This window comes from Cuculus canorus, chromosome 8 (genome assembly GCF_017976375.1).
Source record: "Cuculus canorus isolate bCucCan1 chromosome 8, bCucCan1.pri, whole genome shotgun sequence".
Lineage (NCBI taxonomy): Eukaryota > Metazoa > Chordata > Aves > Cuculiformes > Cuculidae > Cuculus > Cuculus canorus.
Genome location: NC_071408.1, coordinates 5497011 through 5518716, shown reverse-complemented (window position 1 = coordinate 5518716; position 21706 = coordinate 5497011). Strand labels below are relative to the sequence as shown.

Sequence of the window (21706 nt, the reverse complement as noted above, 5' to 3'; positions counted from 1 at the left end):
GAGAGGATGAGGGAAAATGATTCTTTTAATGGGAACATTGTAATTTTAGCAAGGCTGCCACAGAAATGCACAGGACCGAGCTCTGCTCAGAGCTGCCTTTGGAGATAGCTCGCTGGTTTTCTTGCCGTTGCAGGAGCCTCACGAAGAAAATATCTGACATGCTGTTACTAATTTCATTTGTGGAAGATAAGATAAATAATAATGAATATAAACACCCATTAAATGTAGACTCACCAATTAAATAACTGTGCTGACTAAATTAATATACAAACGAGTGTTTTGTAGTCAGAATGACATTCAGCTGGTATTGATAGTCTCTGAAAGGCAATTTCTGCGAGTTTATCACAGAATAAAGATTTTTTTTGTAGATTAAATCTAAGTTGTGAGCCGTCAGACCTTTTTCTTCATACCAAGGTCATTTCCATCCCTGCTTTCTGCTTCTTGCTGTTTCCTTGACAGTGCCAATCAAAGTGTTTGCGGGATGTCTGGTGAGCAGCCCTTCATTATCTTGACTAGGACCAGGTTTTGGGTCCAGCCTTGTGAGCAGCTGCTGCAGCCCAGCTGAGGAGGAGGAGGAATGAGCGACTGAGGTTTGGGGAATATAGGAATATAGCTGGCTCTGAAGTAAAATAATGGGCAGTTAGTTCTTGCTTCCACCCTGCAGCTCCTGTTTAGAAAGGCTTAAAAATACTGAAAAGTGTCAAAATAGTCAGAATCTATCATGCAAGAGCAGGAAATACTGAAGCTGTTCTTTAAATAGCACACGGGCAGAAGATTCTTGTGTTGTTGCCCTAGGGGTTATTGTTCCCTTTGAAATCACTAAATAGGGACTTGGTTTATTCCTTAGTCTTTCACAGGAGTGTGACCTGAAAGCTGGGGACCTACAGTGTGTGTTTATCCTCTGTGATACTATACATCATATTACAGAGAACAAACATCACGTAGTGTGAAGTTATAGATGTTTTTATGCATTTTAATAAACTCATAAATAGGAAATGTCATTTAATGTGGAAGTGGGTTTATAGTGTTCATTTACTTATTAAGCGTACCTGGAGGGTAAGTAAAATTGAGAAGTCTCAGCAAAGTCTGCTGAAGGCAGACCCTGGTGTCATAGACGAAGGAACAATGAGAGTGCCGTGGAGGATGAGTCGCTTGACTCGCCTTGCTCTCCGCTGTCAGGACTTGGACCTGCTGACACTGAGCAATAGGATGTTTCTAATTGACCTTAATACTTTTATGACCTCTTTGGCAGCTCTTGCGTTTCACTTGACCTTGCTTTTGAACTGCTGTAGGTTTGTTTTGTTGTTTGGTTTTTTTTTTTTACCTCCCTGGAGCTAGGATTGCTCATGCTAATGTCTCAGATTTCTTCTGTGTCTGTAGATGACTCCCCCTGTGCCCTTAGTCACTCCGGTCCCTGTTGCAGGCACAGGCAGGGACTACAGGAGGCAATGCCATAGGTTTACCCTAATCTGTTTTCGGGGCAGTCTGAGCCTAAGCAAATCGTTACCACTTAATTTTTGCCATTTGCCATTTATGACATTTGATGTAGTATTTAATAGATGGTCTGTTGGACTGCGTAGCCTAAATGAGACTTATTTTTTCCCCCGGGTTCCTATTTCAATAATACAATTTGGCTTCTTCCAGTTTGCCTAACTCAGAGCTTGCCTCTCGAGCAAGGGGAGCGAGCAACCTAAAATGCCACTACTGATTGAATAACCACAATTCTCCCTTTGTAACCATGGGATTATTTTATAGCTCTGAGCCTGCAGGACAAATGCTTTTTGCTTCGTTGTGATCTCTTAATGTAAGAAATACTTGTTATGACTGTGACAACCCTTCCTTTCAGCAGTCCCGGTAAGCACGACAAATGAGCAGGTCAGCACTTTCCTTGGTCCTCCTCGTACTATAAATGCATGTGTGGGATAATCGTGGGCACAGAAAGACTGATTGGAAAAATGTCAAGAGGGCCAAAATGTTTAATGCTTTATTTTTTCATGCTAGTCGCTCTTAGAAAGTTCAAGAGAAAGAAATGCTGACTAGCACTGCTCGTGATGATGACAGATAGTGAGATGTTGCCTTAGAATACAAAAAACCAAAATCATTCAAGAGGGCTCTTGGGATATCAGGTGGTCTCAAAATGTCTGGGTGTCGGGAATCTTATTAAAATGTTAGCTGAAGTGATTTCAGAATCAGAATAATTTATGGCAATTTTTGATAGATTATAGAATCATAGAATCATGGAATGGTTCGGGTTGGAAGGGACCTTAAAGCCTATCCAGTTCCATCCCCTGCCATGGGCGGAGACACCTCCCACTGGCTCAGGCTGCTCCAAGCCCCATCCAACCTGGCCTGGAACACCTCCAGGGATGGGGCGGCCACAGCTTCCCTGGGCAACCTGGGCCAGGGCCTCACCACCATCATCATGAAGAATTTCTTCCTAATGTCTAATCCAAAGCTTTCCCCTTCCAATTTAAAGCCATTCCCCCTTATCCTGTCACTCCATGCCCTTGTAAAAAGTCCCTCCTCAGCTTTCCTGGAGCCCCCTTCAGCTACTGGAAGCTGCTCTAAGGTCTGCCTGGAGCCTTCGCTCCTCCAGGCTGAAGAACACCAACTCTCTCGGACTGTCCTCATAGCAGAGGTGCTCAAGCCCTCGGATCATCTTTATGGCCTCCTCTGGGCCTTTTCCAACAGTTCCTTGTCCTTCTTATGTGAGGGATTCCAGAACTGAACACAGTGGTCCAGGTGGTGTCATGCAAGAGCAGAGTAGAGGGGCAGAATCCCCTCCCTCAAAATTATGGTGGGTAGGCAAGGCACCTGCCTGCCGTAGAAGTCCTGCAGTAGCTGTCTCTAGAAGAAATAGAAAAGAGGACCTAAGGAATTACAGATCAGTTTGATTTTCACTTACAGAAAAAAAAGTCTGAAAAAAAAAGCAGTCTGGAAGACGTTGGACAAGTAACCATGTGGGTTTTTTTTGAGGGAAAGTCATCTCAAACCATTTAAATGCATATTTCCAGGTGTTTGTCCCAAGATAATTTCTTTCAGTCTTGGAGTATGAATAGAAAATTTAGTTTCATGTGTTTATTAACAAATTAGTACAAATTTGGAGAACCTGTAGGCTACTTGGAGAGGGATATGGCTGGGATTCAAACCTTGACAAATGGAGAAATGGTCGTGGAAAAACTGGGATGACAGATAAATGCAAGTTGCTGTATTTAGGAAAAAGAAACTGCTCTGTAGACAGCAGCGGAGGGCGGCTGTTCTGACAGCAGAAACTGCTGGTGTTTGTACTGGGTCACAAGCTAAACATGAATCAACAAACTTGTCCTATTGTGAAAAAGCAAATATCATGCTGGGGTGTAAACAGGCATGCAGACAGCAAAACACGCATGGCAGCCTCTTCGTTCCACTCAGCATGGTGTGGTCTCGGCTACAATAACTGATTTTTGGGTTGGGAGCTGGGCCCTTGAAGAGAATCTGCATGCTGCCGTTAATTCCCAGCCTCTGGAAGGGCAAGAAGCAGCGCTGCGTGCGTGCTGCCTCATGACTTGAGTGTTCAATGGTTCTCTTTGATACAGAAAAACTGTTTCATCCTGTCTGCGAGCATGGAAAGCAGAGACTGTCGCCAGAGTCGTCCAGGTGTGCGTGATGCTCTCCCAAAGCTCGTTTCCAGAGTTGATCTGATACGCTGTGCTTTGACAGTTAGTTCCACGTTTAATCACTCTGTCTTGTTTTGTAGGTGTTGATGTTTTCCAAGGGGGAAAGGTACTATTATTCAGGGAGTTGAGAAAGTAGTTTCTTGTATTTTTTACTTCATCTCATTGCGTACTTCTCTCAGATTTAACCTTATGGATGAGCATGTTCCCCATACTGGATTTTAAGAGCACAGGGGCTGTTTATGTTGCACCTTCGCAGATGATGCTGCCTGAAGTCCATGGGGCTTCTGGAACTTGCATCCACACTGCCATTGTAGGCAGTCTGAGCTCAAGATCTTCTGGATCTAGATTAATTTCCCTTGCCCAAGCAGCTGTGGGGATTCAGGAGCATCTCGTCTGCCTGTTGTTAGGCAAACAGTGTCTTGGCAAGGGCGACTGATGGCAAATCCTGAAACGTAAACCTCTCTCTGTCCGTCACAGTGTTTAGACATCTTTAGCCATTCATAGAGTGTTACCAAATGGTTCTTGGGTTACACCGTCTTTCACAGAGGGTAAAGACACAGACATCTCCTCTCCAAGCGCATCACTCTTCAAATAGCAGCTCAGCACTTTCCCCAGATGTTGGTTCAGCAATGCAAGGGCTAAACAAACAGCAACAGATGGGGAGTCCCCTGTTGTTGTGCACCACAGAGCCAGACTATGCCTCCAAAACACATTTTGCAGAGTTGCTGCTCACAGCGGGTTCGTTGGAGTGAGCGGTGAGCTGCAGCCGAAGGAAATGAGAGAGCAGCAGGAACGCTGTTATATCCTTCTCAGCTGTGATTAGGAAGGAGCACTGGAAGATGATGGCTCACCTCTGAGCTCTGTGTGTTACTGCTGCAGAAAGGGTAAATGCAGAATTAACAGCAGTTTTCAAAATACTTTTATCTCCAGAAATACTTTACAAAGAGTGTTCCTCCCAGGAGCATTTACTTTAGGGAACAGAGAGAGGTTATCTCAAGAGTCCTTTCCCTAAAGAGTTCTCTGTTATGTGATGGTTTAGCGAGACAGACCTTCTCTGGAGACTATGCTTTCCCTCAGGAGATTAATCTGTTCTGCAGAGCTTTTCCTGGCACCTTTCAGAAACTCGTTTCTGTCTCCATTTGTTTGAAAACAACGCTTAAGATTGGTTGTAGCTCTGGTCTGTGGAGGTCGTGGTCTCCCTTACGTCCCAGGCTGGACCTCAGTCACACAGGAGTCACAATACAGGGGTCTGCGGTTGATGCCTTTGTTCTGTACTGCCCTTGGCTTGGACTCTGCTTGTAGACCTTCAAAGCCCTGGGTCACCATCCTTTCTGGAAGTCTCATCCCCTGATGCTTTTGGCTAGGTGTCCAGGCACGTGTCCCCAGGATTGGGGACCACTGGAACAGACTGCACAAGCATTCCTAATGCAGTGCTTTTTCTCTTGGTTTCCCCATAGGAGCGAATTTGCCTTTTCTGCCATTTGCAAGACCATTTTAATAAATGAAGTCCTTTCCTGGAGTCCTGGGGTCACAAATTCAAAGCCGGATGCATAGCAGCATTGTGCTGTTTCCCACCGGTGCCAGCACAGGACGGTGTCTGGACCACACGGATCTCTTGAGGTGCAGGGCATCTGAAGAACACTTAAGGGACTGGCTCTGGGGTGAAGAACACCTAAGGGACTGGCTCTGGGGTGAAGAACACCTAAGGGACTGGCTCTGGGGTTTATATTTGAAAGCAGGGTTTAAGTAGAGCAGACTTTGTGTGTGTAAGGGGTGAGAAATGTCACCGGCAGGCAGAGAGCCAGTGAAGCTGTCGCTCCCTGCAGGGACCAGGGTTCCTGAGGTGGATCCAAACCATCAGACTTTACAGCCAGGACGAGCTGCTAATTTCAGTAATGGCACTCCCCGGGCTGCCTGCTTTTAAACATGCTTGGGTTTTGTTTATGCACAAGGGAGTTGTGTTTTGTCAGTGTCCCCTCCACCATGGGGGATGTCTCTGTGAGCAAAGGGCCAGCACTAATGCCATCCTGTGTGGCTCTGAATGAATTCGCCCTTTATTCAGCGCTCTCCACCCCTGCTGAGCCGAGAGCCCTGCTCTGCTCACAGGCATGCAGAGATGCTGCCATTTGCAGCGCTCCTTCAGCCAGGCTCCCGCACCCCAGTGCCTCTAATCCTGGACAAAACCCTGGCCATGGAGCAGCAAACACAACAAGACCTCTATTCTTAGTCGGCAAAGCCTCAAAGCTGGTTCTCCGGGCTGTAGGGCGATGAATATGCAGTTGCTGAAGCTCTTGACAAAGCTGAGTGAATAGCAACGTTTGTGGTTAGCCCTGAGCATACACTCCTCTCCCATTGGATCTGTAGGCTTCACTGCAGCTTTTCAGTTACATAAATATGGCCTATTTTCCCCTCACGAATTAGCATCTTGCTTGCTAAGTTTAGGCTTTCGCACACATGCAAAACAAGCACTCTGATTTTTCGCATGCAGCTGGAAATCTTGGCTCACCTGGGAAGAAGCCGTCCTTGCCCGTATCGAGCTTGCACAGTGGTGACAGACAATGGTGCTGACAGTGTCACCTTGTGAGTGGCACAAGCCTGTCCTGGACACCCCGTTGCAAATAATCTGAGGTGCCTTGTCCTTTTTCCCCCTGGGAAAGTCAGACCCCAGCAGCGAGGATTCCGGAGGGTCTGCCTCTCTGGAGACTGGAAGGCTGGCTGTGTGTTTTGGGGCACAGAGCAGGTGGATCCTCACTCCCCAGAAGGCATAGACGTGGGGAATATTTTCCCTGAAGATGGTTCTCTTGCCTTCCTGGATGTACCAGGAGCTTGCACTGCAGTGTATCCGCATTAAAACCAGCCCTACAGAGAACGGATGTCATTTGGAAATCTCCCAGCCCTGGGGTGTGAGAAAGCCAACTTGCATCTCCTGAGACTCCGGGCAGCTTTATTAGCGATATAAGTTATAAAGGTGCCCAAAGCTGGAGACAGGTGCCCACGCTCCCCCTTCATTACTCCCTACTTCAGCAGCCCAAAGGAATCCAACTCCCCAGTGCCGCTGGGGTTTTTCTGTGGTAGAGAGATTGTCAGGATCTTGACACAGCATCAAATCTCAGCTTCTTACTCCTCTTGTGATGGGAATAAGGATACCTGCTTGTAGGTCCTGAAATGATCCTCCCCTGGGCAGATGTATCTGCTGCTACAGTCAGAGAAGCTGTCCACAGCTATGGATCCGCAGTGAGACCTTTTCTATTCCAGGGCTGATGGCATGCTGTGACTTGAAATGTGTTCTGACAGCTTCTGGCAGAGTGACCTGTGAGGGTGACGTTTCCTGGAGCTGGGCAACAATGTCCTGAGGTCAGCTGAGCAGGCAGGCAGCTGGGGTGCTGGGTTTTGGCTCACTAGGATTAGGTCCTACCCTGCCCAGCTGTAGACGTCCGTGTGATCTCGGGTGAGTCTTGAAGGTGTGCTGTTGAAGATAGTCACTTAGAGACAGAGAGGGACCTGGCGACGGGACGTACTCTCAGGTTAATTGCTGTGGAGGGTATTGGCTTGGAGACTTTATGTGCTTGTAGTCACACCTACTGATTTTTATTAACAGCAGCCACATGGCCAAGTATCCAAGTGTCTCCAAAATCACCCGTGGGAAAATTTAGACTAGGGGACTGCGGTAGATGGGTGGTTGGGGAGGGTCGCTGGAGGTTGTGATACCTTAGGCATCTGATTTTGCTTTCATTCCTGACCAAACTGAGCTCCCTGTGTGAGACCCAACCCCTCGGAGCTCTAAGCCGCTGGGGAAGAAGGGAAGAGCTGTGGGATCTTTCAAAAAGCTGGAAAAGGCATTAAGCACAAAGCTCTCCCTTCCGTCCAAAGGGGCACATACTTCTGAGCGTGTAATGCTTTAGAAAAGCACATTGTAAAGATCTCTGAGGTGAGGAACTGGTGCCCCTTCAAGGAGGGTTACGGCTGGATCTCTGAATCCCTGGTGTTTTGGGTCTCTGAATCCCTGGTGTTTTGGGTCTCTGAATCCCTGGTGTTTTGGGTCTCTGAATCCCTGGTGTTTTGGGTCCCTGAATCCCCGGTGTTTTGGGTCCCTGAATCCCTGGTGTTTTGGGTCTGTCGTTGCAGCAGATGAGCGCAGTGTCAGGGACTGCAGGCAGCTCTGCACACAGCAGCACGCAGAGGGGAGGTGTTATGGTTGGAGTGCCTTTCCACACCCTCCAACAGCCCTGCCAAGCCTTTGGACTTCTATTGGCATGACCTGGATTGTGGGAATGTGTGTGTGGTGGGGAGGCTGAATTTTCAATGATGTTATTTCTCTGGGTTTGTGCAACTCGCTTTCTGTCTGTCTTAATGCTTTCCCATTTTTTAAAGCTCTGGGCCAGGCTTGCCCTACACCATCCCTCGGCACAGCTGAGGAGGACTGGAGTTGGGCGTTTTTTTATGTGTAAAGGAAGAAAGGTGTCATCAAGGAAGTCTTTACCACCACAATCCCTTCCTCCTCCCTGGTGTGGCTCTCGCCCTCCCAGGTAAAAGCAAAGACAGCAAAGCCCCCGGTGCCATGCTGGTATTTTTCCTTGCTCTGATGGTCCATGAGGTTTGATTATCTTCCCTGTCCCTCTTCCCCTCTGTGCCCCCAGCCAGCAGCGGATGCTGGCGAGCGCTCCATGGGCAGCAGCCAGCCTGCAGCAATAATGAGAGCAAGTCAGGCAGTGCCATCCTATACAAGCCTCTGTCTGCTCTGTGTGTGTGCATCTGCGAGAGCGCGCGCTCTAGCTCTCCCTTCTCCCCCTTCCCTCTCTTTTGTAACCCCCCTCCTTCCACCAGCTCTTTTTCTTTTCATGTGATGCAGGGCTAGGGAGCCAGGAAAAGTGGCACAGTGCTGCTGCTCCTCCAGAGATAACTGTGGCCAGGCTGGGTCCCTCGCCCTCCCCGATGCACTGGGAGCCTGCAGACACTGTTCCTCAGGGTCCCAACCAGCCATGTCCATCAAGCACCAAAAGCCACGTAGCCACCACCCTGCTGCCAGCTGCAAGACAGGTAAGAGCCAGACGGGCCTTGGTGGGTGATGAAAGGCCCTCTGGATCCCCCCTTGGTGATGAGGCCCCATGGCAGGGATTTTTCCTTCTTCCTGTCCCAGTTTTCTGTGGGGAAGGATGGCTCCACAGGCAGAGCAGGAGGGGGAAGGGTGCTGCTCAGATGTCCCCCCTATTAATGTCATGACAGAGCTTCTCCTGGTGCATTAATCTTCCCTTGGCATCTTAGGAATGGTCAAAGGGATACAGACACTGCTTCCAATTAGCAGGCAGGGAAAGAGAGCAGCATATTGCTTATGTTAAGCGCAGCCCTGGCTGGGCTGATACGGACCAGGACTGGTTCTGGGGTGATCTCCGTTTCAATGGGATTAGTGGTGGGCCTTTGATGCTGGGAGAAAACATCAGCCAGTGCTGGTGCCGGCGGCTCTGAGATCTTCATCGTCTTTCATTCCCCCCCCTTCCTTCGCTATTGTTGTTATTTTAAAATGGTGGATTGTGTATCCTTCTAATATTTGGGTATCTCTGACGTTGTAACTAACACTCAGAATGAACGCTGGGGCTGAGCTACTTAAAAATAAGACTAATTGGAGCAAAAGGAGAACGTGCTGGAGGTGAGAGAACGGCATTGAGCAGAGGCTGTAGTGTAACCTTGCAGATGGCAGGAGTGTGTGTGCTCTTTCGGGGAATGAACAGGAGCCCAAGGGGGCTCGTTTTCCTGCATCCCTGGGTGTGGGATGGAGATCCCTGCAGTGGCAAAGGCCATCTCTTTATTGTCTGATGGGTGGGGGAATTAAGGTGGTAGTTTGGCACAGCTAAGAAATACACGGGATCTGTCATGCTAGCATCTTCTGCAGTTGCATCCCTACATTTGGGGAGCGAACACATTGCACAAAGGGCCATGTTCTCACTGTCTTGTTGTGTCACCTTCTCTGAGACTCACTCGTTCCTGCAGCCCCAGCTCCTTCCATGCAGCGCTGCCTGCACCGGCAGGATGAGCCTGGCCCCCTGCCCCAGAGTCCTTCTCTGTCGCTCTGGAGACATTGCCCAGTTCTTCCACCCTGGATAGTGCAGGCGCTGGCAGAGCTCGGTGTGTGTCTCTATCCAGACTGGCAGGACATGGGCAACGATTGCCAGTCTCCAAAGGAGAGATTGTTGCTGGATGCAGCAGGCATTTTTATGAAAGAACCACCATCTGCTGGAGAAAGAGGATGAAGCCATCTAACTCGCTTCATTTATGTTTTAATTAAGGCTAGAGCAGCAGCCTCCAGAGATAAAGAGAAATCCCAGCTCACCCATCCAGTTAACTCAGTTTGTGTTTCATCGTACAAATATCCATTCAGCTACTCTCCTGTTTAAAGTTAAGCACGTGCTCAGGTGTTTTTCTGCAGTAGGGATGATCTCCCAATGCCACATTGTGTATCTGTACAGCGGTTAATAGCCCCAGTAAATCCTTCTTGTGGGATCTGGGTGCCTCGTAAGCCCAAGTCTTTGAAATAACAGCGATAAGAGCAAATAAGCATAGACCTTGTCCACCATAAATGGATTTGTGACTCCAGCCCCGAGATCTCGGGTCTAATTTCTAGCATTCAATAAATGACTAGTTTGCAGTGTTCAGCTAGCAAAGTGCAGGCTGCTTGCAAGCGCTTCGAATGATGTCTCAGCAGAAAATTAACCCCATCTGTCAGCAAAGCTCCCTCCCTGGCCTGTCTCGAGCACCAGATCTCAACCTAAGCGTACAAGGGACAGAGCATCTGTGGCAGGGGGTCGTGGTGGAGCTGTCTGTTGGGGTGGATCCGTCTCGGTTTCCCAGCCGTACGCACCGACTGCGTTACAGACACTGCCATATTGACAGCAGCAGCGATGCTGAAAGCTGGGAGGACTCCAAGGCTGCACAGAGCAGCTCTGTGTCAACTCCAATCCTTTCTGCCTCCTTGCTCCACGCTAGCAGCATCCTCTCCAGCACACACACAGAAGCACCGATGCAGTTCTTTATGTGAAACTGCTCCTGGGCATGGGACCATGTTTCCTTGGAGAACAATTATGAAATTGTAATAACGTGCTTTAAAGAGGAAATTCTTCCCTTTGATCTTTGCCTCGCACGCTCCCCCTCTCAGCCTGAAGCCTTCTACTCTGCTTAGCTGTTGGTTTTGTATCTTACCTGCCTGGAGGAATTTGGGAGGGAGTTGGAGTGTGCAAGCTGGGGCCAGGAGCCATCTCCAGCAGAGGCATCTGTTCTGCCGCAGCGATCGCAGCAGCTGAGAGCTGCAAACATGTCCAGGAGACACTTTTATCATTGACACAGGGGAGAATTTAAATAGCTGCCATGCTCCCAAGCTAAGCTGGAGATAGAACTGTGGATTGCACTTTATATAACTCTTTTTTTTAAACATCGTCTTGTATTTTCAAAGGGAGTTCAGCTCAGTGGGTGTCTCCTGTCTCTTGCTCTGCCTTCTTAGCACATGAGAGGTGTCATCTTTTATCGACCCCCATCCAGTACTTCGGCTGTTTAATTTCCTCACCTGTCCCTGAAACTCAAGCCCTCCTTGTTTCACCTTCCAGAATTTTCTGCCTGCCTGGCCTGATATGGAGAATTATTTCAGGTTTAAGATGAATAAAAAAAATTAACCCCTTAAAAACATTCTGAGCTACATCTGTGGATGTTTCCCCATGTAACTGGAGCTCCTTTTTTTAGAATGAGGAGATGTTCTCGTGGCTCTCTTCACAAATTCGGCAAGTCTGTGATTTGTTTCTTTTTACGTCAGTCAAAATTCTGTCTTGCCAAGACAGTCACCTTGTGCTGGACCAAGGGGGTTTTCTTCTGGACCCTGAAATAAGCAGGCAAGCAGCCTGGCACAGTGTGCAGAGAATGGCATGGCAGATGTTAGTTACAACAATTTTTTTTCCAGCTTTAATTGCAAGCAGAGGTGGAGAAAAGTGAGCTCTGGAGATAAATTAATTACTAATTCGAACGACCAACCTGAATTCAGGGACCAACCTGAATTCTGGATAAATTTTGAATGACCACATGTCAGAGGAGATCAAATAATTCTTCGTGCCATGAGAAATTTACCATTCCAGGTCAAGGGTGGTTGTTCCTCCCAGTCCTCCAGCAAAAAAGCAAAGCTCCTTTGTGTCATAGCTGAAGTGGACCACGGCTGGAGGCTTGCAGTTGAGTCGAAGGTAGGCTTTGCAGCACGCAGGTCACCTGAATTCCCAAAGTAGTGACCACTGTGAAGGCAGCTGACCCTATATAATTGGCATTTTGCGGTCACAGAGCCTGCATCACTGACCATCTTCCAGAGGGATCACAGAGGCAACAGGATCTTACGGAAACGTACCAAAGAATGACTTCAGCTGTGGGGATGTAGCTGCCAAACATCACAGCAGTCTGAAGAAGCACTTTGATAGGTGAAAAACCTCTTGGATTAGCGAGTTGTGAAGCACACCCCAGAACAAGCTCCTTGCAGCACAGTACTAGAAACGAGAGATGCTGTCACAGAACCAGGAAAAGTCACAAAGACCAAATGCAACCCCAAAGAAGTTCAAAGCCCCTCGAAGCGGGACGGAACACTGTGAATATGACAAGGCTACAAAGCCAGAAATGAGAAGTGGAAACGACAGTGGCAGGCTTGACATGATGGCTCATTAAGCATAAAATAATGGAATCCCAGAGTGGAAGCAGATCCCTGAGGAAACAGAGCAAGAGTGAGAAGACAGGGAGGAGTCTGATTAAATGTTAAGGTGAAGGACTTTACTTAAGGCAAACCTACTGGAGATGTCAGCCAAGAAATTGAACCAGGCAAGGTAGGCAGCTTCTCATCTTTCAGCTCCAAACAGAGAAGGGTAGTCAGCTGCAAGCCCTGAGAAGAGCATCCTTCTACATGAAGAGGCAAAAGGCACACACCTGCCAGCCAGAGCTGCCTTCCTGGTCCAGATGGATATGTGAGGAGCAGATGTCTTCATGCCATGCCATTTAATCTAGCAGTTGGGTGGCAGAAAGGGGGACCAAGTGAGATGGTGGAGGTGTTTGTCCAGAAGAATTGCTAAAAAGCCCTTGAATGATGATCAAGAGACAAAATGCACAGACAGGCAGGGAGGTATTTAAGATAATAAGGAGGGTGAAAAGGACGCTGGAGATGGTGGGGAGAAGATTAATGTCGTGGGAACAGGCTAGCAAATTCCCTTCCACCCTGTCCAGTGACAGTCAACACTCTGAACGCCACACATATTCACCGCTTGTGTGTTTGCTGCTAGCAGGCCATGAGGAAATTGCTTTAAAGTATTTATCGGAGAGATTTAAAATTTTGGATGGGATCCAAGTCTAATATCAAAATGAGTTATTTTTATTAAAAGCTTTTAAATAGAAGCTACAGGGTAGTCAGAAGCAGGAGGTCTGTTGGAGAAGGAATTTGCTATAAACCTCACAGAAGCTTTCTAAAGTATTACCCTGTAAAAATATAATTCTCTTTATCTGCAATTTAATTACAGTTCCCATAGTGCCTATGTCAGCACAGTTCACTTATTTTTGTTCTCTATTAACTCACACCTGCCCCAGGAAACTAGAAGAAAAAAACTATTGATATTCAGAGCTTTTTGTAGGTTGCTCCAGGGTCTCACTGAGGTCACGAAAAGAGTGTACTGATGTACTGGAGAAATAGGGACTGGGATCTCTGTCCATACTGGTCATGGCTATATATAAAACTGGTGTAAAAGCAGGAGGAGGAGTGTGTCCTCTGATCAAACCCACCAAAAGTCAGTGAATCAGAGCTTTTGATCTGTTTGAGGCTGCAATGAAGTCCATGTAAATGAATAATGGACCAGAATTGTGTAGAGCAGTGTTAACTGAACATTTTGTTGACCTCCTCCATCCTCACAGTGTCTGTGTGTGTAAATGAGATCTGAAGTATGTCTTAGACGTATTGTAAAAACACCACTCGTGACATTCTGCGGTTGCCCAGAGAGAACCTGGAAGTGTGGAAATGCATTAAAACAAAACCGACATGTTAGATGTCAAACCCTTGATGATGTTGTGTTAAAGTTGGCTTGGGTTTGGGGCGAGGGCCCCAGGTGACCGTTGTTTAACTTGAGCAAACCAACCTGTCGTACCAGAGACATGAGATGAACCTCAACATTTGACCTTGGCTGAGAGGAGATTGTATCAGCCATAGCATTTTTTTCCAGTCCTTGTCTTCTGATAACTGGGAACATGACTGATCTGAGCCAGGATGACCTGGGCTTTGCGATGGGAGGATGAGAACGAGGCAAATATTGGCTTGCCAAGTTGAGCTACGGAGGAGGGGATCCAAGATGATGGAAAGCTGGGATCACTGCTGCAGTGCTACTAAGCCCTGTGCTTTCATAGTAAGTTTTGCAGAACTCACCAGGGATGTTGCCTGGTGATAATGTGCTACCTCGAGACATGTTTCCTGCTGGTAGCACTGGTATGTCAGGCCAAGCAGTGTTTTAGCAGAGAAGAGGAGGGTGACTACATGTTTCCATGAAAAAGGCAATGACTTGTTTAACTGCAGAAGGATTTTTATATTGTTATTATTATTAATGTCTTTTTAGTCAATCAATTTCATCAGAAACAAAAAAGACAATGGAGATGCCATGGCTCGGGGCCTCAGTGAAGTCGATAACCCACGTTAGTGCCTGTGCAGCCTGCAGGACACATAGATGTTACGGATGGCTGGGCTAAGCCTGGAGCTGGGGGGCTGTGCTGAGCCCCAGCGCGTAGGCACTTTGGGTTAGGCTGTTGTTGGAGTCACTGGGGTGCACTGGACCCCCCATATACATCCTCTGGAGGATGGAGCTGTGCGTGCAGGACAGGAAAGGGAATGGGAGCGTGTATAGTGGGGTGAGCACGCTGGGGAGGTGGCAGGGAGCGAGCGGGACAGCACACATCGGCTGAGAGAAGGGGAGATGTATGGAAGGGGTCTGTCACATCACTGACTTCCCAGGTGGATTTTTTCCTTCTGTCATCCCCTGCCCTGCAATAAGGTGCTCCCTCGCCCGTTAATGATTTTATTTGTCGCTGCTGACACCTGGGCTTGTTAATGAAACTCTCCCATCCCTTCTGCCTGTGGCAACTCCTGATGATCTGAGGGTAGCAACCTTCCCGAAACCTCAGAGGAGCCGATTAAAACGATGCAGGCGGATGCTTTATTCCAACATACCGAGGGTGACAACAGCGAGCGCTTTCGCAGGCATCCCCCCCTCCCACCCCCAGATGCTCCCTGCCAGCATTTGGCATCCGCTGCCTGTGCGGAGCGGTCCCCCAGCTCCAAGGGGGGACACGTTGGGGTTTTGCTGCCAGGTAGGTGAGGAGGGGATGCTGATGGGGTGAGCAGCGCTGCCGATGAGCTGTGGGAACCTGTCAGCCTGAGGATGCTGTAGGGTTTGGCTGGATGTAAGAGCTGCTGCTGCTGCCCGGAGAGAGCTGGGGAGGGGAGGGGTGTCCAAGTGTGACTTTCACCTCCTGCAGAGGGTTGTCTCTGAAGAAGACTGCTCTGCTCTCTCCCCAGAGCCTCTCCGAGCACTCTGCCAGCACAGACCCACCGCCAGAGAGAACAGGTCAAAGGCAGTGAGTATCCTTTTCTCTGTGTCTGTCGGTCTGCAGTGTTTTTTCTCTGGATTTCTCTGCATGTGAATGGATGGTCTTAATCTCTTGAAGCCCCTGAGGTTTTGTGGTTTGTTGGTTTGTTTATTTGGGTTTTTTTTTAACCTTTGTGCTGCTAATTTTTTTCTGTTGGGATGGCTTCTTTATCTTTGCTCAGGTGATCTCCTGGGGTGATTTGATAACCTGAATGTCCTATGATTTGATAACTTGAATGTCCTAATCACACCCCTTACCTCCTGTCTCCCAGAGATAACCCCCCCTAAAACACATCCACGATGAGACTGGCATTTCTCCTTGACCGGCGTCCTTTCACAGGCTGTGAAGTAGGACAGATAATGGAGCAGGAGGCAAAAAACCTCCGAGTTGGACCCCTCTGGGATGCCTTTACCACATGCCATAGATTATATTTCTGAAGTCGTAACTGACTGGCTTTATTTGCAATCGGAGGAAATATCCATGGGGATATCAGCCTAGCAGCGGGATTGCCTTCATGGGAAATATAGGTCTCGGCATCCGTGAAGTCAAACAGACTTTGGGATCACAGGGAAGTTGGGTGCTGCTCAGCCATGCAGGTTGTTGTTGCAGGAGCTGGTGGGAGGGTGGGAGCGGGACGAGCAGAAGGCTATTTCAAAGCAGTGCCCCAAAAAAGCAGGCTGTTAGGGGGGGCTGTGAGAGATGCGAGAGAGCAGGAACCTGGCTCTGCTTCCAGCCATCACTTTGGAGCAGTAGTGGGACAGAGGAGTAGGGGTTGCTGGACTCCAGAAAATCATGGGCTGTGGCCTCACATGCAGGTGAAGCTGTTAATGAGGAAATTTAAAGGGGCTTAAGGAATTACAAGGATTGATTTCAGTTAAAGCGTATCGAAGCAGCCGGTCAGGGCAGGGATTAAGGAAATGCACTCACTGGCATGTAGTGCAATCCCAGTTCCATTAATTTAGTTGGGAAGAGGCTTTGTGCGTTTTTAATGTAATCAGGTTTTAAAAGGGATGTTGCAATGGGCAGCCCAAGCTCTGGGATCTCCCCAGGCCCCAGCAGAGCAGGGTCCTGGCTCCTTTGCATGCCATCTCAGCTCTCATCATTTCCTTTGTCTCCTTCTCAGTTGTTCCCTCTGGGCAAGAGGACAGGGAGGTTATCTGGAGCTTGGCCCTACTCTGGCAAATAAGAAACCTTTGCCTTTTCCTCACTAAACAGTCCTGTTCTGTGTCCCGTTGGTCTCCTGGCTGGTGGACTCTCTGATGTGAAATTTGTTCAACCAGCTGCCTGTGTGCCAGGGCTCACAGGGACCCTACCGTCCCCTCCCTCACCGCCTCCTTTCCTCCCCTTCGCAGAGTGTGCATCTCCTTGGTGGCTCCCCACAGGCTCCCACCACCTCAAAGAGGAGATGCTTTCTTTGAGTTATTTTTGTGTGAGTGCTTGAGCCTGTGATGGTGAAAGGACCAGCATCTGCAGACGCGTGAAGCCTCCTATTATTTTATTTGCAGTGCCAGCTTTTCCATGATGCCTGGCCAGTAACATCAGCCATGACCTGGAGGGACAGGGACAAGAGGTAGTTTGGTCTTCTTAGCGAGGTCAGCCCGGAGCTCTGCCCGTTGAGGAGAGACCTTCAGAGGTGTTGAATGATGAGTGTGATAATGCCAACTCCTGCTGCTCTGTGGTGAGCTGTGACGCCAAACTCAAATCACTGTAGACCTGAAGCTGGACTTAACCTGCGGTCCTGGTCTTAGAAGGAAATGCTGTCTGTCCTCTGTGATCATCCCTCAACTCTGAACATCTTCCATTGAAAAATCGACCTTCCACGCTAGGAGGCGAGGATCAAATGGGTTGAGAACAACTGGCCCTCCTTTTTGCTGAGGAATCTTTGATATATTTTTTAAGTGCCAGGACATGAAACAGTAAATCCCTCCTTCCTGCACTCCTGCCTCCTGCAAACAGCCCCGACTGCTGCCCGAGCCAGCCAGTTAAAGGGTTAACTATAACTGGATGCCTGAATGGCTGCCTTACTGATCCCACGGAGGTAACTGAAAAGACATGATGCATCCCTCACCCTTGCCCATCTTGTCGCTGTCGCCCTTGTTCAGTGAGCCTTTCAGCTCACTGTGGTGTCCCCTCTTCCCTCCAGCACTTCCCTTGTCTCTCCACCTCCTGTGTACCTGGTTTCTTTCCTTCTCTTTCTCCCGTGTCCTGTCTTGGAAGTCAGTGTTCCATGAGAGACAAGCTCCTTGCTGGTGGCGCAGCATCTCTGTCCCCCACGCGCTGCGATTCCCTGCTGCAGTCCCTTGATCTCAGGCATCGGAGAGAAATCTGAGCAGCATTGCGGTAATGCGTGTCACACCTCTCGCTGCGAAATTCGTGAGCTTGCTAGAGCTAACTGTGCAGGGAAGATAAAGGCTGGAGGCAGGAGGTAGTAGCAAAGGTATCGCAAATATCTTGTAGTGGGACCCAGTGTGTGTTTGAGCAGATCAGGTCCAGTGTACTCAGCTGGGAACTTTGCACTCGGTGTTTCTGCACCGATGTCTGAGTTTTATATAGTGTGGCATCCCAAGACCACCGGCCATGGGTCCGTATTTTGAGGCTCTGCGACAGTTCCTGCGAGGGAAGATCTCCAGCTTCGTGTGCTTGTTACATGCTGCGAGCTGCCTGTGCTGCACCAGGGAGACACTCATTGCATTTAATTAACCTTTAATCTGCTTTAAGATTACATTAAAATGTGCAATAATAGAAACTCTCTGAAGGGCAGGAGGAGAAGGGGGAAACAGGCGCTACAGATTGGCTCCGTTGCTGGTGCTGAAGTATTCTGCAAGAATTATATATGGAAGGGAAATACTACTGTGGTTCCCTTTGCAGCCACATAAAGTATTTGGCATCTGTTTGGCAGCAAGGGTCGGATAAGGGCTTTCTCCAGCTCAGAAGTGGGTCCAGCAGTTGAGAAGTGGAGACCTGGTCACTAAACCCTTCTCCCATGGTTCAGAGGAGGGAATGACCTCGTTTGATGTCTGAGGAATCTTAGTAGGAGAGACACCCTTGGGCTGAAGAGGCAAATCACAGGCTCTGCTATTCTAGGGACCATGTCAAACCATTAACTGGCACCTGTATGGTTTGGAGAGGAGATGATGCCAGTCCTGCATAATGCATGTGTGCTGTGTTTCCCTCTCCCTTGTGTTCCTCCCTGTCCAGCGATTATGTAATGAAGGATGCTGCAGCCGCGCCGGCTGTCCTGGGAAGGGGCTGGCAAGGATGAGAGGGGGCCAGCAGAGGAGCGAAGGCTCTGGGGCTTGTTTGAAATTTAGAGGAAAAAAAGCAATAAAGCCATTTTCTGCCTGGGTAAGCCTGTCAGGAGAGAGGCAGTTTTAGCCTGCTTATGTAATCCTGAATCTAAAGAAGCCTCTTGGGATCCCAGCTGGGATCACACGGCTCTGCAGCATAGGTTCACCTTGCAGGTGCCTTGTTCCCTCTCTTCTTCCTCCAGCCCCTTCCTGCCCTCAAGCCCTGGTATTTATGTTGTTTCGGGTGCTGCTGGGTCATGATGACTGATTTCTGGTATTGCTGCCTTCTGTCCTTCCTCCCACACCTGACCAGAGCAGGTCTTTCCAAGAAACCATCCCAAATTGCAGCTTTTAAAAGCCTTTCTGCCAGTCACAGCGGCTGAATGACTGCTGTGGGTGAGCCTTCAGCTGCTCTGCTGCTGTGTCTGTCCTTAGCGCCTGCTTGGCATCTTCCTGGAGATGTTTCAGGATCCCTCCCACAGATGAGGGAGCCAAGAACAGAGACTTCATGGGGCACGGAGCCACTAAGGTGTTTTGGTTTTAGTTTTTTTTTTTTCTTCTTTTTTTTTGCCACTCTGGCTGGATTTATAATCGTCATCTTCTTTGGTTTTCCCCTGCTCACCCCCCTGCTCCCCCACACCGACCACAGGAACAGAGGGATGAGGACTCGCCTGGGCTGCCTGTCTCACAAATCAGACTCATATAATGATTTCACAGCTATTCTTCCGGACAAGCCCAACCGGGCTTTGAAGTGAGTATAGCTGCAGCATCCCACCCCACTCCCATTTCTGTCCTTCCTCGCCCTCCCCTTCTGGTGTCGTCTTCCTTTTCTTGTACTTTGTATAAGCTTTGGCTAGTTCTTCTAGCCACAAGGATGGAGGAAAACAAAAAAGCACTGATACAGCAGGAACAGCCTCAGAAAATACCTGGATCACCGATACGAGTTCTGCTATTAGACAGGACACACGCACAGTCCCTGCTGTTGTACGTGGGACGTACCTGAGCGCATTTGAATTTACACCTCTGTCATCACAAGTCAAAGCTGAGCGGTTTACTCTGTATAAGAGGTGACCAGCGATTTCAGGATACAGTCCTCTTTAGCTAAGCCTTGTTTTCCAACTCTACCAAAAAGTCCTGTGTTGGTTTGTACAACACTTGAGAAAGGTACTTCAGGCAATCCAGAGTCCTAATTTGAGATGAGCGGGATGGGATTCACCTGACCACAAGTCGCTGCTTACTTCTAAGTTAAGAACCTTGCCCTTGTAGTCACCCAGTTCTGCAGGGGTGCGCTTCATCTTACCTAACTCCTGGCATTTACGATGTAAGTGTCTACATGTGAGCTTGTGGTCTGGGCTTCTGCTTACAGTCAATGAGGAATAATTGGTCCCTTTGTGGGTGTGACTCATCTGGCCTATTTCACTCACCTGCCTGGGGACGAGAGGTGAAGAGAGTCAAGTTTTGGTATCTCCTCGCTGACTCTAAAGGAAGCTCAGGGTGACTTGCTCACCTGGAGACCTCGACATTGTACACCTCCTAAGTTAGGTGAGAAGAATTCAGCCTTCCTTTGTGTTCTTGTCAAACAGCCCCAGAGGGGATCAGCAGCCGTGTGTTGTTTGTAGCTTGTCTCTTCCTTTCTTTACAGAAGACTGTCAACAGAAGAAGCAACGAGATGGGCAGACTCTTTTGACGTTCTTTTGTCCCATAAATGTGAGTAGAAGTCAAATTCTACCTTTTTTGGTTTCCCCCTCATGCCCTTAATACTTGTTACAGCTATGGCAAAGAAAGTACGTATTGCATAGCACAGGGGAAGTCCCTTGGGTAGCTGCTTACAACCCACCAGGCAATGTTCATAGTAATTTTACAGGCAGCTCTTGTCCTTTGGTTAAAAGGCGAAGGAGTGAGTTTCTGTGGGTTTTCTTCCTGGCTTTGCTCTTGACTGGGTGGTCACAACTGATAAAATCATCAACCCAAGGTCTAGCCTTCTCCAGCTCCCGTGGATCCACTGGAGGCAGGACCCCAAGGCTGTAGCCATGCGTATACCATCCTTGGCATGTGCCCTTGGGTCCGGTCTTTCTGCACAAGCAAATAACAGGTTCTCAGTGCACTAAAGCCTCCTGGGATCCATGGCACCAGCTTCTCTCCCTCTCCCTGCAGCTGCTCTTCCAAGCTGCTATGCCGCTTTGCCACACTGAAGCAGAGCCTTTGCTGGGAGTGCTACGGAACAACACCGTGTGTGGTTCAGTAACCTCGAACAACTTGCTCTGTAGCAGAAAAATCGTGCCTGGTAGCTCTTAGCAGGATCTAATTCACAGTTACCGATGCAAACCTCAAAATTTCACATCTGGAAACCTAATGTAAACGTGTAATCAGCACACCTTGCTCCATTCAATAGATCAATCTTATCAGTTCTGCTCAGAAAATATTATTCTGCTTCACCAACGTTTTCATGCTGAGAAATTATAAACAAGACGGTGAAGTTCACAGTATGGGTTCATTAACATGTTTCTGTTGGGGAGTAAAACAAGAGCGAGTCAAGGCTGAGGAGAAGTCAATGTGGGCAGTGAACTATTTTATTGCGATAAGGAACCATCTGTTTTTCTTAGAGATTCATTTTTTTTCTGCACTTATGTTTTAAAATATAAGTGTAGAATTAAATTATTATCTTAAATAAAGTGTAATTTCGCTGTATTCCTATTGAGATGACAACAGTTCTGGCAGGGAATTAAGTGACAACTTTAAACAGGCTGGCTGTCCAAGGCAGAAAAAGCAATATATAATTTTAGCAGCAGTATCTTGTTGAGATCATTGCTCTTGCAGCCAGGAGAAAAAAAATAGTGTAGCTGGGTAGGGCTAAGAGAGAACATTTCCTTTTGTCAAAATTCAAAACAAGAAGGGAAAAATGCACCAGAAAGGATATAGGATGCCTGGGATCTGGGGAGGGTGGGGTAGTCACATCAATTTTATAAGTCTGTATTCCAGTCCCTGTTCCTCCTTCACCAGACTGCAGCAAAAGTGAATTTACGCATCTACGTACTGGTGTTATACAGACTGTCCCCTCTTCAGTTGACTGCTGTGAATGCTAAACTAAACCTTAGTTCAATTATTTTGTCCACCAGCCTCCCCAAGAGTGCCTGG

The 21706-nt window shown here is 48.3% G+C and overlaps 1 protein-coding gene across 9 annotated transcripts in view; it reads left to right on the top strand.

The window, feature by feature from the left end:
* The first annotated feature begins 8064 nt into the window (after positions 1–8064).
* The window catches only part of RGS8 (regulator of G protein signaling 8), a 29178-nt gene continuing 15536 nt past the window's right edge, over positions 8065–21706 (top strand). Inside the window, exons 1-5 of one of the 9 annotated variants that reach the window (XM_054073004.1) lie at positions 8065–8182; positions 8506–8693; positions 15214–15272; positions 19221–19322; positions 20214–20278. In XM_054073004.1, the coding sequence (XP_053928979.1) occupies positions 8589–8693; positions 15214–15272; positions 19221–19322; positions 20214–20278 (331 nt within the window). In that variant the 5' untranslated portion in view covers positions 8065–8182; positions 8506–8588. Of the gene's footprint in view, positions 8183–8505; positions 8694–14846; positions 15006–15061; positions 15273–16789; positions 17323–18958; positions 19101–19220; positions 19323–20213; positions 20279–21706 lie in introns of those variants that run through there. The other 8 variants (XM_054073003.1, XM_054073002.1, XM_054073007.1 and 5 more) reach the window with 8 other exon arrangements.